At 34.6% G+C, this 15,948-nt stretch overlaps 1 protein-coding gene across 3 annotated transcripts in view; it reads left to right on the top strand.

The window, feature by feature from the left end:
• Positions 1 to 14,195, top strand: part of LOC138697652 (growth arrest-specific protein 2-like) — a 385,325-nt gene extending 371,130 nt beyond the window's left edge. For all 3 annotated transcript variants that reach the window (XM_069823084.1, XM_069823086.1, XM_069823085.1), the window contains exons 7-8: positions 1,289 to 1,414; positions 3,237 to 14,195. In XM_069823084.1, the coding sequence (XP_069679185.1) occupies positions 1,289 to 1,414; positions 3,237 to 3,434 (324 nt within the window). In that variant the 3' untranslated portion in view covers positions 3,435 to 14,195. The remainder of the gene's footprint in view (positions 1 to 1,288; positions 1,415 to 3,236) is intronic.
• Positions 14,196 to 15,948: the final 1,753 nt, after the last annotated feature.

Here is a 15,948-nt window from a genome sequence, read left to right as displayed (position 1 = left end):
CCTTCCATTTATTCATCTTACACACATACGGTATAATATGTTAGTTTTACTTATTCAATGTATTGAGACAACGATTAGGGAAAACACAGGAATTTTACTTGAAGCAAGTAAAGAGATAGGTTTGGAAGTAAATCCCGAAAAGACAAAGTATATGATTATGTCCCGTGACGAGAATATTGTACGAAATGGAAATATAAAAATTGGAAATTTATCTTTTGAAGAGGTGGAGAAGTTCAAATATCTGGGAGCAACAGTAACAAATATAAATGACACTCGGGAGGAAATTAAACACAGAATAAATATGGCAAATGCCTGTTATTATTCGGTTGAGAAACTTTTATCATCCAGTCTGCTGTCGAAAAATCGGAAAGTTAGAATTCATAAAACAGTTATATTACCGGTTGTTCTGTATGGTTGTGAAACTTGGACTCTCACTTTGAGAGAGGAACAGAGATTAAGAGTGTTTGAGAACAAGGTGCTTAGGAAAATGTTTGGGGCTAAGAGGGATGAAGTTACAGGAGAATGGAGAAAGTTACACAACACAGAACTGCACGCATTGTATTCTTCACCTGACATAATTAGGAACTTTAAATCCAGACGTTTGAGATGGGCAGGGCATGTAGCACGTATGGGCGAATCCAGAAATGCATATAGAGTGTTAGTTGGGAGGCCGGAGGGAAAAAGACCTTTAGGGAGGCCGAGACGTAGATGGGAAGATAATATTAAGATGGATTTGAGGGAGGTGGGATATGATGATAGAGAATGGATTAATCTTGCTCAGGATAGGGACCAATGGCGGGCTTATGTGAGGGCAGCAGTGAACCTTTGGGTTCCTTAAAAGCCAGTAAGTAAGTAAGTAATGTATTGAAACACTCACATGTGAACAAACGAACTCATGAAGCACTTGTTACAGACTGATTCCAATTGATTCTACTGTAAAAGCTTGTGACATTAAATACCAGAAATTCTATGGCGCATATAGCAGATGATCGCCTTCCCAAATGTCGTCGACTCTAGTTTCTTAAAATCTGTGGCTGATAACTAAGATTAATTTGCAAATTATGATACGTGCTCTTTTACAGTATTGTGTAGCATGTTCTGCAGAATACTTAATTATCAGATTATTTGTTCTGTATATATCGGAACTGGTTGAATTAATTACCATATCTCTATTTGTTGCAATACATTTTGAATTTACCTAATATGTGAGCTTCATCAATGGTAATTGAAATTAAGAAACGTTATTCTTAAAACAAATGTTCAAATTTGCTTTCTTATTATGACGCAGGTCCAGCAGGTGACAAAAGTGGCTCAACGGCACTGCCAGTGTCCCCCAGCAAGGTGCAGCAAGCTCAAAGTGAGAAAAGTAGGAGAGGGACGGTACAACATAGCCGGTCGCAACGTCTTCATCAGGGTTAGAATTCTTACCTATGTCAAGTCAACATTGTCTGTAACACATTTTTACCAGTGTTGTGTATTTATATTCCAAGTGCAGATATTACATAAATATAAGCTGAATTTATTTAGAATGTAGACTAGGAATGCAATTGAGACCAGCCTCATGATCTAGTGGTCAGAGCTTCTGGCTATAGTTCATGAGGTCTCGGGTTCGATTCCCGGTTAGAGCACAGGAATTTTTCCTTAAAGAGGATTATTCCTGTGTTCGTCCATGGTCTGGAATTTAGGTTAAGTTTAGATTTAAGACCTCTCCTGGCACCACATTATCATAATCATCCTATCACATCATCGGGGTAATGTAACTCCGCCTTCCAGGCGCCCCAACCTCAGAAGTGGGTTACAATTAAGCCACAGCCAGGAGAGAAGACCAGAAATGTCGAAAAGACAACCTGGTGGCATTGGATAAAAAAAAAATTGAATGCAATTGAACATGTTATTACTATACTAAGTAATGATTTGAAACACGCACAATAGGAATTTCAGTGATAAAAGTTTTAGATTTAAATATTAGCTCCCCTAATTATTCTACAAGAAAAAGTTATTACCGTTTTTTGTTGATAAAAAAAATTCTCCGTCCATATATACCTGTCATTAAAAGTATTGTTTTGCCTCTAGATAATATTATATCTAAAAAATTAATACATAATATTTTTCTCTTAGATTGCACTGATTTTTAATGTATGTTAATCATAATTTTCCATGCATCAGTGAAATGCAAAGGTATTGTTGTTTGTTTAATTTAGTAAGGTGACGATCTGCTGACATTTAGTAATTTCTATAATTTTCATTGTATCTTCTTGAAAATTTTACATCAATTAGACACCGGTACTGCTAAAATATACAGTAGAACGCCGATTATCCGTCATGCTATTAACCGATTGGTGGATTATCCGTCTGTCTTTCTCTCGCTTTTTGCTACAGAAATATATGAAGTAGCCTACTGTACATTGTATTAGCATATTTTTTTTTTCTAGAGAGTGTTATTACAAGCCTTTTTCCTTACACAGCATGGTCTACTGATCGAATTGTGGTATTGTATAACGTCTACATAAAATGTCTTCAACGGGTGTCAAAAGAAATCTTGTTGTGCTAAGTATCGGAAAAAAAAGTGTAAATAATTGAATGGTTTGGGGAAAGAGAAACTGTGCCTCATCTCGCAACAGGATATGAGATTGGAATGTATGAAGTATGTAAATCTACAACACGAGACCTCCACCATTCATATATTTCCACAGGCAGCTATTACAAAGAGTTCCCTTGCCCCTTAAAAACCGGTCGTTGACAATGAGATTTAAATTAGTGGACTTGTGATCTACTACCTAGCATGTTAAATACAAAGGTCATAGAGGAAATTACCGAAGTGTAAGTATTATTCACTAAATTTGAGAAAAAATGTTATGGTATGGATTATCCGATTTTTTCCATTAACCATTCAGCCCACTCTCTTCATTATCACGGATAATAGAGGTTCTACTGATATGCATAATTTTTTATTAGAATTTTTATGTTGAAAAGTGTGTCCACGAAATTTTTTCTTACATATATTTTTTTTTATTTAAAAGTAATTTCTGTTTTTAGATTTTTTTAAATTAGAAGAAACAGTTTCATTCCTACAGCTGTGTTTCTGTTCTGAATTAGTATCAGTAAGAATTATTATTAAGACATGAACAATTGAACATTCTTGGTCAGTTCTTTTTGACAGAGTATAACATCTTTGAAAACTTGTGTTACCTTAGGAGAAATGAAGTATTTATTTAATTATGTTGGTTTTATTGAAGCTGTTAAAGGGACGCCACATGATGGTCCGCGTGGGAGGAGGTTGGGACACTCTGGAGCACTTCCTTCTGAGACACGACCCCTGCCAGGTGAAGGTAGTGAGCCGGGACTCCCCGACCAGCAAGTCGTCCTCACCGTCGTACCTGCACATTCAGGCTAAATATCGTAGTCCACCACCGTCTGACCCCATAGGGCGCTAGCAGGCACACACAGCACATGCCACGCACTCACTCGCTCACTCAGATGTACACCACACCACACTGACCACGGTCGAGTAATATCAGATGGCGGTGCTTCATTTGAAACTGTTCTCAGCAGAACAAACCTGTTATGCAATGTTTGCATATTAAATGCTTCTCTATTTATTTTTACATCTATAGATCTATCTGTATTTAAATACAGATTCAGACTGTTATTAGTCAGGTCAATGATTTTCATCACTAGGTACCGGTACCTACCATATTACTGCACAAAAAGCAGAAATTTTACTCAGAACTACAGTTGTGAACACATAACTTGTACTCAGGATATAAGTAACGTTATTTTTACTCAGATCTACAGTTGTGAACACATAACTTGTACTCAGGATATAAATAAGTAACGTTATTTTTACTCAGATCTACAGTTGTGAACACATAACTTGTACTCAGGATATAAGTAACGTTATTTTTACTCAGATTTACAGTTGTGAACACATAACTTGTACTCAGGATACAAGTAACGTTATTTTTACTCAGATCTACAGTTGTGAACACATAACTTGTACTCAGGATATAAGTAACGTTATTTTTACTCAGATCTACAGTTGTGAACACATAACTTGTACTCAGGATATAAGTAACGTTATTTTTACTCAGATTTACAGTTGTGAACACATAACTTGTACTCAGGATACAAGTAACGTTATTTTTAATCAAATCTACAGTTGTGAAAACATAACTTGTACCCAGGATATAAGTAATGTTATTTTTACTCAGATCTACAGTTGTGAACACATAACTTGTACTTAGGATACAAGTAACGTTATTTTTACTCAGATCTGCAGTTGTGAAAACATAACTTGTACCCAGGATATAAGTAATGTTATTTTTACTCAGATCTACAGTTGTGAACACATAACTTGTACTCAGGATATAAGTAACGTTATTTTTACTCAGAACTACAATTGTGAACACGTAACTTGTACTCAGGATATAAGTAACGTTATTTTTACTCAGATCTACAGTTGTGAACACGTAACTTGTACTCAGGATATAAGTAACGTTATTTTTACTCAGATCTACAGTTGTGAACACGTAACTTGTACTCAGGATATAAGTAACGTTATTTTTACTCAGAACTACAATTGTGAACACGTAACTTGTACTCAGGATATAAGTAACGTTATTTTTACTCAGATCTACAGTTGTGAACGCATAACTTGTACTCAGGATATAAGTAACGTTATTTTTTCATACTTTATTTTTGAAACACAAATGATTCACAGTGTTTTATTGTCAAATTTGGGGTGCCTTTCAATTACAAAAGTTTGGTCACTTTAACTTGGCATATTTATGATTATTTTCAATTCAGTTCGTTAGTATAAAAAATTCTTGCATGTTAAAAATTAAACTCTAAGTTTCAGTTTTGGAGAATTAAATTCATAGTTTATTTTAATAAAGTAGGTATTTAAAAAAAAAACGAGATGACCTTGTATTGAAATATTGAGGAAAATATTTTATTTCTTCCTGAACTTTAGTTTTTGATAGACTTTACATAAATATTTCCGTAATTGCAGTTCCACTGGCCAGCCATCTTAGAATTTCATAGCATACATTTAGAATTTCATAGCATACATTTATTATTACCTATATAAATTTGATAATTACAAGTATTAATTTTATGTTTATGAAATTTTCTAGAATCCATTCAGTATCCACAAATCTTGGAAGGAAGAGGGGCATTTGGACATTTGTAGCATGAAAGCTCTAAAATTCCATGTCATGTAATGTTGGAAATATTTTAAATGTTCATGATAATTTGTTTGCAGATACAAGTCAATACTGAATCGAGATAAAATAATTGCAAATTGTAAATTAAACGCTATGAATTTGCAGTTGTACAAAGCTAAAGGCCATTTAATACTTGCATATCATTAGCAGAAATGTTATAATATGTTAAAAGCCATGTTACTAAAGAGAACTTAATAGTACAATACGACTTCAAGTATTGAAGATACCACTCATTTGCTGTCTATTAAAATTTTCCGGTATTTACGTAATTTCTACGTAAATAATTGTATAAGTAACTACTTACTTAAAATAAGACTTAATTTTCCTTGTAATTCGTAAATTTGCAGTTTTATTTTACTTTTTTGCGATCTTATTCATTATTCTTTAATTAACAAACTGTATATAAATTTAATTTCATTTACTGATATTGTAATGCACGTCTGCATTCACGATATTAATTCAAGATTTTAAGAAGTGTTACATACGAAATGTATAAAGATTAAGCATAATATTTATATTCCTAAATCATATAATTAAATTGCTGTGTATGAATTAATCGTACTCGAATTTCAAAATTTTCGAGAAAGAATTCCATTACTCTGTTTAGACTAATAGTAGGAGATAATATTTGGCAACTTACTGTGTAAAATATACATTTTCGAATGGCCAAACTATACTCCTTGTAATGATGACAATCTCTGTCACTTTGGGAAACATCTGCAAAATCTGTAAAGCTTTGAATAACAGTATATCATTAACTTGTATTTGGGAGAAGGTGATAGAAAATCTTCAAAAACTTTTAATTTAAGGCAGTGATCATCAGCACAGTGCACCCTCGGGCTAGTATCTCTTACCCACGGATAAGAAAGGCACTGGCATGCATCCGTGGCTGCTGGCAGATATGCTTTCTACCTCTCTCTTTTGCACAACAGTGCATATTGCAATACACTCCTTACTCGTTACCCATTTCACCGAGTTCTGACAGCCACTGATTTAAGGATTTTTCATAAAAATCTATGTCTAATTTTTCCTTTGATATAAGTGATATAACCATATAAGTAGTACAGTTTATTCTCATTTTATTTAATGTCAGAGGAGTAAAAAAAATTTAAATAAATTGTATTGAATAAATGAATATAAATTTGATGTTTCTTGAATATGCTGTTGATACTTTAAAGTATCCAAGACTGTCAGAAGATTTACAAATTGTCACAGCAATTATTTTACATTTAGTCCACCTACCAAAATTTTGTAGAGATAACAAGGAAAATTTTATAATGATTTTAACATATTTAAGGTGATTGTGCTGTTATGTTGAGAGTGGGAATACTCTACAATGATACTGACACCAGCATCTGATGGCAAACTTTTGGATCATTTCATTTCATTGTCCATTCTGGTGACGATTATAATGTTTATAATATAACGGTTGTCTATACAAGTTTTTCTTTTCGTGTGTTGCTGCTTTATGTTATCATAGGGTACTTCAAAGAGAAATATCCTTCGTAGTTTGTTTGCTGCCTTTATTATAAGAATAATTTTAAAAATCATATACCTAATATAGGTTTCAAGTGAAGCACTGCCAACATAAGCACTGTAGCACCTAGTGTTGCAGATCACGTCACGCTGAACAGTGTAGGTGAGTGAGATTGGTATTACATAGGTAACAAATAACTCACATTTGCCTAAACGAAAACATTTGCCAGAGATTTAAGTAGTGTTTCAGTAGATTTTATTAGCTGCATAAATTAATTTTAAAATACATTGGGCACGAATATAAAATTTAATTTTTGAAAATCTTTAAAAATAAATATTTGTAGAATATTTTATGTACTGTAATTGTATATTTTTTTATTTTTAAATTTAACATTAAATGAGTAGCAGTAGTTTATATTTACATTAATAATAAGATACATTAATCTAATTAATTGGCGATGATTAGAAATATTTGAGTGTTTCATAAGTTTGCAATAGTTTCATGTTTCTTAAATTACTGAACATTTTAATTGTGTGAGTATATCAAACACCTGCCTTGATTGAAGAGTATTGGAATATAACAGTACCCTAATTTAAAACACTTTTTTTTTCCTGTGGTATTATGTTTAATTTATGTAAATTATTTCACTTATAAAGTTTCAATAATATTTGAACACTAAATACATTGTCAGTGTGTTAACAGTAGGCGACTCATCAATAAAATACAGTTTATGCTATAATTTATATAATTGAAATGGAATTTAGTACTATTTCAAAAAACATATTTCAGATTTATTAATTGATCCTAATTCTGCAAAAATGGCGCCCATAGAGGAATCGTTGTAGACTACAGTTAACAGTTCTTTCATGTTCAACAGTTCAAGTACCGGTACTAATAAAATTAGAATTACATGAAAATAACGTAGATGAATGTTATTTTTATTACTGCTAGCGTTGTCTTTAAGCTACAGAAAGAGATACTACTCGCTTATATATCTCAAGTCATATTGTTGACTCATACTGTGGTGCCAGTGTTGTAACCAGTTTGCATATTGGTAAAAAATAACATCTGTTCTCTTTCCAACTATAAATAAATCATTAATGTAGAAATGGAGTGATTTCGTCTCAAGATTAGAAAGAGATTTAACATTACCAAGACCCAAAACTTTCAAAATTTTAAAGAAAATAAATTCGGAGATAAAAGAAAATGTTGTTATAAACCCTATTCCTAACGAATCTCTACTTGCTTACTTTAAAAATATATGGTTTCACAAAAACATCTCTCTTACATTAAAGAATTCCAACAACAACACAACAGATATTATTACTTATGATGAACTCATTGAAGTATATAAACGTTTAAAAAACGGGAAAGCCCCAGGCGACGATAATTTAAATTTCGAGCTTTTTAAATACGCTGGAGAAGAATTTACCTATCGATTTTTATATTTCTTAAACAATATATGGGCAGGATTAAACCCCCCAGAAAGTTGGCAAAAAGCCATTGTAGTACCCATTTATAAGAAAGGAAACAAAAAACTATGTGAAAATTACAGTTGTATAAGGCTTCTCAATTCTGGATATAAGATCTATACAGCCATAATCAAAAATAAACTATCACATCTTTACGAAGACAAAATCACTGAAGAACAGAATGGATTCCGAAAAGGAAGATCATGTTGTGACAGCTATTTCACCATGAAGATTTTAATTGAAAAGCACAGAGAATTTAATATTCCACCCACTTAGCTTTTATTGATTTCATAAAAGCTTTTGATAGAGTTGATAGAAATAAACTTTTAGAGATTTTACGCTATGATAATGTGCCAAACCAAATCATTCTCTCCATTTATAATTATATCAACAAAATGAAATTTCCATAAGAACTGAACGCGGAACTACTAGTGGACTTCCATCAACCAAGGTGTTAGACAAGGGTGCGGTCTTTCCCCTCTGTTGTTTATTTTATATATATGAACCATATTTTATACATTTGGAGGCAAAGTCATCATGCTGGAATTCAAATTAATCGAAACACAGTTCTCGATACACTAATGTTTGCCGACGATCAGGTTATTATCGCTAAAACAGAGGATGCTTTACAAAGAGCCATTTATAATTTGCAAATAATCGCCTCTGATTTCAATATGGAAATCTCAAAAGAGAAAACAAAAGTCATGGCATTTTCGGGAGAGAACCCAATTCCAAGTAAGATCATGATAAATAATACTTTAATTGAACGTGTTAATTCATTTAACGATTTAGTTTATAACCTCTCTTACATCACTGATGAAGATATGTCAAACAAAATATCTAAATTTATAAAAATCACTGGCGTCATCAATGCCGTCTTCAAATCCTCCCATGTTCAGAAACATACAAGGCTAAAGGTATATAAAACACTAGCTCGACCGGTCCTCACTTACGGTAGCGAGGCATGGACAATCAGAAAAGCTGATGAGCAAAGGCTGGCGACAGCTGAAATGAGGTTCATGAGACGAGCAGCGGGATGCTCTTTGCTGGAACACCGTAAAAATGTGGACATATTGCAGGAACTAAAAATGGATCCTATAGTTAATTTTGTTCAACAATATCGACTTCAGTTGGAAAAAACATGTCGAAAGGATGGATCGCACTAGATGGCCTAAACAGATTCTTACTTATGTACCAAGAGGAAAGAGGAAGTTGGGAAGACCATGCAAGCGCTGGCATGAGACCATAACAGATCCTGTAGGGTCTAATACGTGAGGGATATGATGATGATGATGATGATGATGATGATGATGATGATGATGATGATGATGATGATGATGATGATGTAGCTGAGTGGTTTTATGGGTATGCCAACTCGAGAAGAAACTGTAACTGAGTTGTTTTCTATTTATTAAATGTGTTCTTAAATAGCCAGTAGGAAAATAAAAAAAGTATGTCATGATTATAAATACAGGATTTTTAGGTCGCTGAAATGTGATTTTAGGCACCTAAAATAGGCTTTAAAGTTCAGAAAATAGGCTTTAAAAATTGAAAAAGAGGCTCTAGCATAAAATCATAAAAAAAAATTAAGTTACAAATTACCGTAGCTGAAATACCAGTTATAAAATTATGTAATATATTTCAGTGCTTATAATAATATTACCGGTACACTATTATTTATAATGTTTATCTAAATTTGCCACATTATTATATTAATTTAATAGTCCACCGAGTTAGCTCTGTGGTAGCATGTCTGCCTCCAGACTAGACGGCCTGGGTTCGATTCCTGGCGGGCTCAGAAATTTTCTAGTAAAATTTCTACCTCGGGACTAGGAGAGATGGCGGTATACAACTTCTAATCACTAAATTGTGCACCAATATGCCTGGGTTAAGTCCCAAATCTCTCCGCAGTGCATATGAAGCGAAGGCATATGTTACTGTTGATAGTGATTCGTCCGTCTGATGGAAAATTAAGCCTGGCACCCCCTTGGTGCTATTTGACAGGAGTAGGCTATGTGCCGGCACTGGGTTTCCCCTTCTCCCTTCCTCACCTTCATCATCATCCTCACCCATTCTCTACACTACACTTACACGAACACTTAACATACTTAACGTCCACACCTGTGGAGTAACGGTCAGCGCGTCTGGCCGCGAAACCAGGTGGCCCGGGTTCGAATCCCGGTTGGGGCAAGTTACCTGGTTGAGGTTTTTTCCGGGGTTTTCCCTCAACCCAATATGAGCAAATGCTGGGTAACTATCGGTGCTGGAACCCGGACTCATTTCACCGGCATTATCACCTTCATATCATTCAGATGCTAAATAACCTGAGATGTTGATACAGCGTCGTAAAATAACCCAATAAAATAAAATAAATAAATAACATACTTAACATATATGACATGACATAACTCTTTACAGATATACATCATCCATAATGTGGCCCGCCAAAGTGGTGTGCAATTTGAAAATAGGTCACAGTCCTGCCATCTATCCGCAGTATGCAAAACTCGAATCACGCAAAGTGAAGTGGGTAGGCATTAGACACACACACATATTAATTAAATAATAATAATAATAATAATAATAATAATAGAACGATGCTGCTGCTGCCACCACAACTATCACTACTAGTATCACACCACTACTGCTACGAGTTGGTTCTGTCAGTTATCTGCTACAAATTTAATATGTTTTGAGGAAGCATCAGAAGTCAATTTTCCAACAATGAAATGGCTCTCTAGCACCCCATGCTATCATTCATGTGTTGAGAGCCAGATATGTGAATCGCCAATGTTCGAACCCCCCAACCAGATCACCAAATACGATATATGTACAGTCCTAGTTTAAAAGTAAATTCAATCTGAAAAATAAATTTTGGAATTTACAATAAAAATTTTCGAAAAACTGGGTGTTTTGACATTTCAGAGACAAAACATGCTAAGTAGACAAAAGTAGGCTCTATTGTCAAAATAGACATTTTTAGGTTTTATAAAAGTACCAATTTTAAGTATAGTTTTCTATGAAACGTGTACTGTAAACTTTTATGCAGTTATCATTTAAGGATTAGAATAGGTTTTTACCTAAAATCCGAAGTCTAGCCATGAATATAGCCTATATATCATAAATCAAATCTTGTGATATCAAACATCGTGATAAAACCGTAACACAACTTGCGTTTTTTCAAGTGAGATTTCACTACGTAAATATTTAATTTTATACCATTTCTTTTTTCCATGTTACACTTTGATACTTCCTTAATGTAAAGGATGATACAATGTAATTTTTACGAAGGAGTCAAGTCACATGCAAGGTCTGTTCAGGTCATAATGCTCGACATGGAAGTAATTTCCTAAACAGCATAATAAATAATGCAATAAAAATCCTTTGAGATTCAAAATCTATGTTATAGTACAAACAAAAAAGTCCTTACTCATTAAAACTTAAACCTTCTTCTCGAACTAGATTCTTTTAAAATCATTTTCGAGTTGAACTTTTAGAGAAATTGAGAAAAGAACATAGTCAACTGTAAAATGAGTTTATATTTATGCCAAACCGTAACAAAAAATATTAAATTCAATATAGGACACAAATTTTGTTTCTGAATTTCAAGATTAACGAACATAACTCCCAATAATTCCTTCTTCAATGCATAGGTCCAATTTAATTTATTAAATACATCACATATTTTAAACAGTTTTTTATTTAAAAAAATGTATTCTGAACGTCAGATCCTAATGCATTCAATCCATCAGCTCTTATAGTTTCCATGCAGTAAGCATTTCAAATTTTGCACTTTCTGGGACATCCGTACGTACTCCCTCACATACATTGTGGAAGGACGTATTTATACATAAAAAATTGGATTAAAAGAAATACTGCATATGCGTAAATTGATTGTTATCAAGCAATTTATGAGGCTGTGTTTTAAAAGGACTGCTTAATATTGCAGTAATTCTGAGTTATTTCTTGGTGTAAGTATGTTGTTGTTGTTGTTGTTATCTAATGCCGGGCTTTGGCAACGAAGCCATTAGCGTTCTTGCTCTCCAATATTTCTCTGTGGTGGATCCATCAGGTAGAACTTCACAGGTTATGAGATGATCTTCAGTCATTTCTTCTTCTTTGTTGCATAGAGGGCAATTTGGATTTGTGTAAATTCCTATTTTATTCAAGTGTTTGGCCAAATAATCGTGTTCTGTAAGCAGTCTGAATTTTGCTACTGCAGATTTACGTGGGATTTCTGGAATAATTTCTGGTTTTTTTATTAAAATGATCCATTTTTTATCTTTGGCTTTGGTACATAGTGCTTGGCTTTCTTGATTTTATATTTATTTTTAATTAGTCTTTTGATGTGTGTAAAAGGTAGGCTTGTATTTGTATTCTGAATTAAATTGGATCCTTTTTTGGCAAGAAAGTCAGCAGTTTCATATCCAGCAATTCCGCAATGTGCAGGTATCCATTGCAATTGAATTCTTTTCTGTAGTTTTTGAAGTTGTTGGATCATTTTGTGACATTCTTTAATTTGGATTGACATCATTTTATATGAATTTATTGCCTATAATGCTGATTTAGAATCAGAGAGAATGACAGCATTTTGAAATTTATCTATTCTGTATTGTAGGTGTTGGAGTGAGATATGATTAACCTTAACCTTGGTGTAAGTATGTTGTATAACTTTTCTCGAAGATACAGTGTGTTCTATTTAGCATCAAAATGAGAATGCAACCTCTTAAGTTTTGATCTCTCACATACAAAATTAAACGGTTCAGTAAGATGAGAAATATCTCACCATTGCAAAACGTTGATTCTCTCACATCTTTCTTTACATCACTCGTGTACCTTAATAAATATAAAATTTTTACCTGAAAGTAACATTTTTAATGTAAACAGCCTGTCTTCAGTCTTGCAAGTTGTGAAGGTTTATTTGCATAACCTGGCAGCTGTTTTTATTTCAGGCACAAGGAAAAGGGTCAAAAAACAGAGTGAAAAGTGCAACAAAGAAAAAAACGTAACATTTGCTATATAAAAACGTTAGCAAGTTGATGCGGTGAAGTGTGAAGTGGAAAACTCGACTTCATTGAGCTAAAGTGCAATTTGTAGGAATGAGAAATGAGACAAGTCACTTTCTCGGCGGAAGTTGGAAGATTTATACACCTAGCACACTGTAGAGTTGGTATGCTTCAATTTTGTCAACTGTAATGCATTTTTGCCACTATGTGTTTAAGCTTCATTGTACAAGGAGCTTTTTGTTCAAGTTTATGGTAGAATATAAGGTACGACTTTGCGATTTGCCCTTTTTGGATATATATTATTTGTGTGATACAAATATTTATTGACATATATTGTATCTTTGCCAAAAATCTCTCTGTCATGAAAAGACATTACAACTGTGATTGAAGTTGGTTTTTTTGCAGATACTGTGTCCGCAAACTGCCTTATTGTAGTAGTGACTTTGATAAAGAATTACGAGAGGGATCGGAGAAACAGTCAATATTGTGATGTGGAATGATTAAGCGCGTCCAAATGGTTGTATATTCCCAGACTGCTTTCTCTTATCGTAAATCTCTACCCTCAGTTTTAACTTTGCTAAAATTTAAAGTTAATATTTTTTTTTTTTTTTTTTTGGAAAGTCAGGCATCATGGTAAATGTTTCTTTTTTATTATGTTGAAGTTACACATAAATTTGTTACCATTTACGTGTAAAGGGTAGTATTTAACAAGAAGACTATTGTTCATTAAGTATGAATGAATGGCACGGATAAGAAAAGGGAACATAGTAACTATGTTTGTAATGAGGTATGAGCTTTAATCGTGGGTTCTTTATAAAGGAATGTGTTGTAATATCCCACCTTTAAAACTCAGCTCATGCTTCCGATGTGATGCCTGGTTTAGTAACACAACACCATGTAATGCGAAGAATAGGAATATGAGCATGATTGTACTATTACTGTCACAGGCTTTAAATTTGTTTAAGTAATACTCTGTATTCCAGAATTAAAACCTGGAAATTTTATCACTCATAAATTGTCTTCAATTTCTTACCTTTAATTCAAACCTCCCCTATTCCTATTTCTTAATATACGAGGCGCATCCAGAAAGTAAGTTTCCCTATTTTTAAAAAAAAAAGGAAAACATTTATTGGCAACAGGTACAGCAATGTTTCAGCTATTTTTCAACATAGTCACCATCAGAATTGAGACACTTGTCGTATCGTGGGATCAACTTTTGTTCCCTCTGTCATAGAACTCTGCCGCCTGTGAATGGAACCAGCGTGTGACAGACGTCTTCAGCTCTTCGTCGTTGCCAAAACGCTCACCGGAAGACAGGAATTTCTTGAGGTACAAGAAAACGTGAAAAATCGCTGGGAGCAAGATCAGGACTGTAGGGTGGGTGATCAAATTCCGTCAAAACAGTTGCTGTGTGCCGAGCCGTATGTGGACGAGCATTGTCATGGAGGAGCACAACACCTGCAGTAAGCATTCCACGTTTTGAATGGCACGTCGCAATTTTCGCAGTGTTTCACAGTAACGGTCAGCATTCACTGTTTCACCTCTTGGAAGGAAGTCAATGAGCAGAATGCCCTTCCTGTCCCAGAACACCGTGCACATCACTTTCCGTACCGACAGCATCTGTTTGAATTTCGTCCTGACTGGAGATCCACTATGCCGCCAATGCATTGACTGCTGCTTGGTTTCCAGGGTGAAGTGCGAAATCCAAGTCTCATAGCCCGTGACGATCCTGTCGAGGAACTCGTCGCCATCATCGTGATACCATTGCAGAAATGTTAGTGCTGTTCCTAAACGTTGCATTTTGTGTTCGGGCACCCACCTGGCACACACTTTTTTGAACAGCAGGTGCTTAGTGACAATCTCATGCAACAAGGATCGCGATATCTGCGGAAAATGGCTGCTCAGCTCCGTAATCATGAAGCGACAGTTCTCCATGATGCACTGCCGCACCAGCTCAACACAATCATCATTGATGAGGGATGGTCGCCCACTGCGCTCTTCATTATGGACACTTTACGACCTTCGGAAAACTGCCTACACCAGCAACGCACCATCTGCTTACTCATGATGTTCGGCCCATAGACCTGACAGAGCTGGTGATGAATTTCAATTAGCGCAATACTTTGTGCATCAAATAACTTTATCACCGACCTAACCTTGCAGGCGGCAGGAGAAGGAATAAGAGCTTCCATTTCGGACCACTGCTGCCACGCTACTGGCACCAGGCGGGACCTGTCCGGCTGGCATATGATTGATACGTCATAGATCAGTTACGCATGCGCAATTGACACGGCTAATTACGTTTACTTTCAAGGGGAAAAAATCGGGAAACTTTCTTCCTGGATGCACCTCGTAGGTCCTGCACGTTATATTGTAATATTAAATTATTTCTTTATGATGATGGGAAAGTACTTTGTTTCTGAATAGGTGCGTAATTTAGAATCTTGAATGAATAATTAACCACTTATGGATAATAGTGAAGAAGAAGATATCAGATGATAGACGACATTAAGATATGAGCCGTTCAAAGCAGAAATGGTGTAAGTCAAAAATGGGTAATGAGGATTAAAGTAAACATTCTGTAAAATACAGCTCGAAGTAGCAATTAATATACGAAGCTGTATTGGAAAGAATGGATGAAGAAAGAATGATACTGAAACTGATCAGAAAGGGAAAAGGAATTGGCTGGGTCACTGGCTGAGAAGAAACTAGAAGTTAACTGTGGTCAGATTAATTCTGTCTTCTCCACCTTTTCTAGTTGTATTTCA

This window comes from Periplaneta americana, chromosome 4 (assembly GCF_040183065.1).
Source record: "Periplaneta americana isolate PAMFEO1 chromosome 4, P.americana_PAMFEO1_priV1, whole genome shotgun sequence".
NCBI classification, from domain to species: domain Eukaryota; kingdom Metazoa; phylum Arthropoda; class Insecta; order Blattodea; family Blattidae; genus Periplaneta; species Periplaneta americana.
Note: the sequence above shows the minus strand (reverse complement) of the source record. Positions and strands in the feature narration are given on the sequence as shown.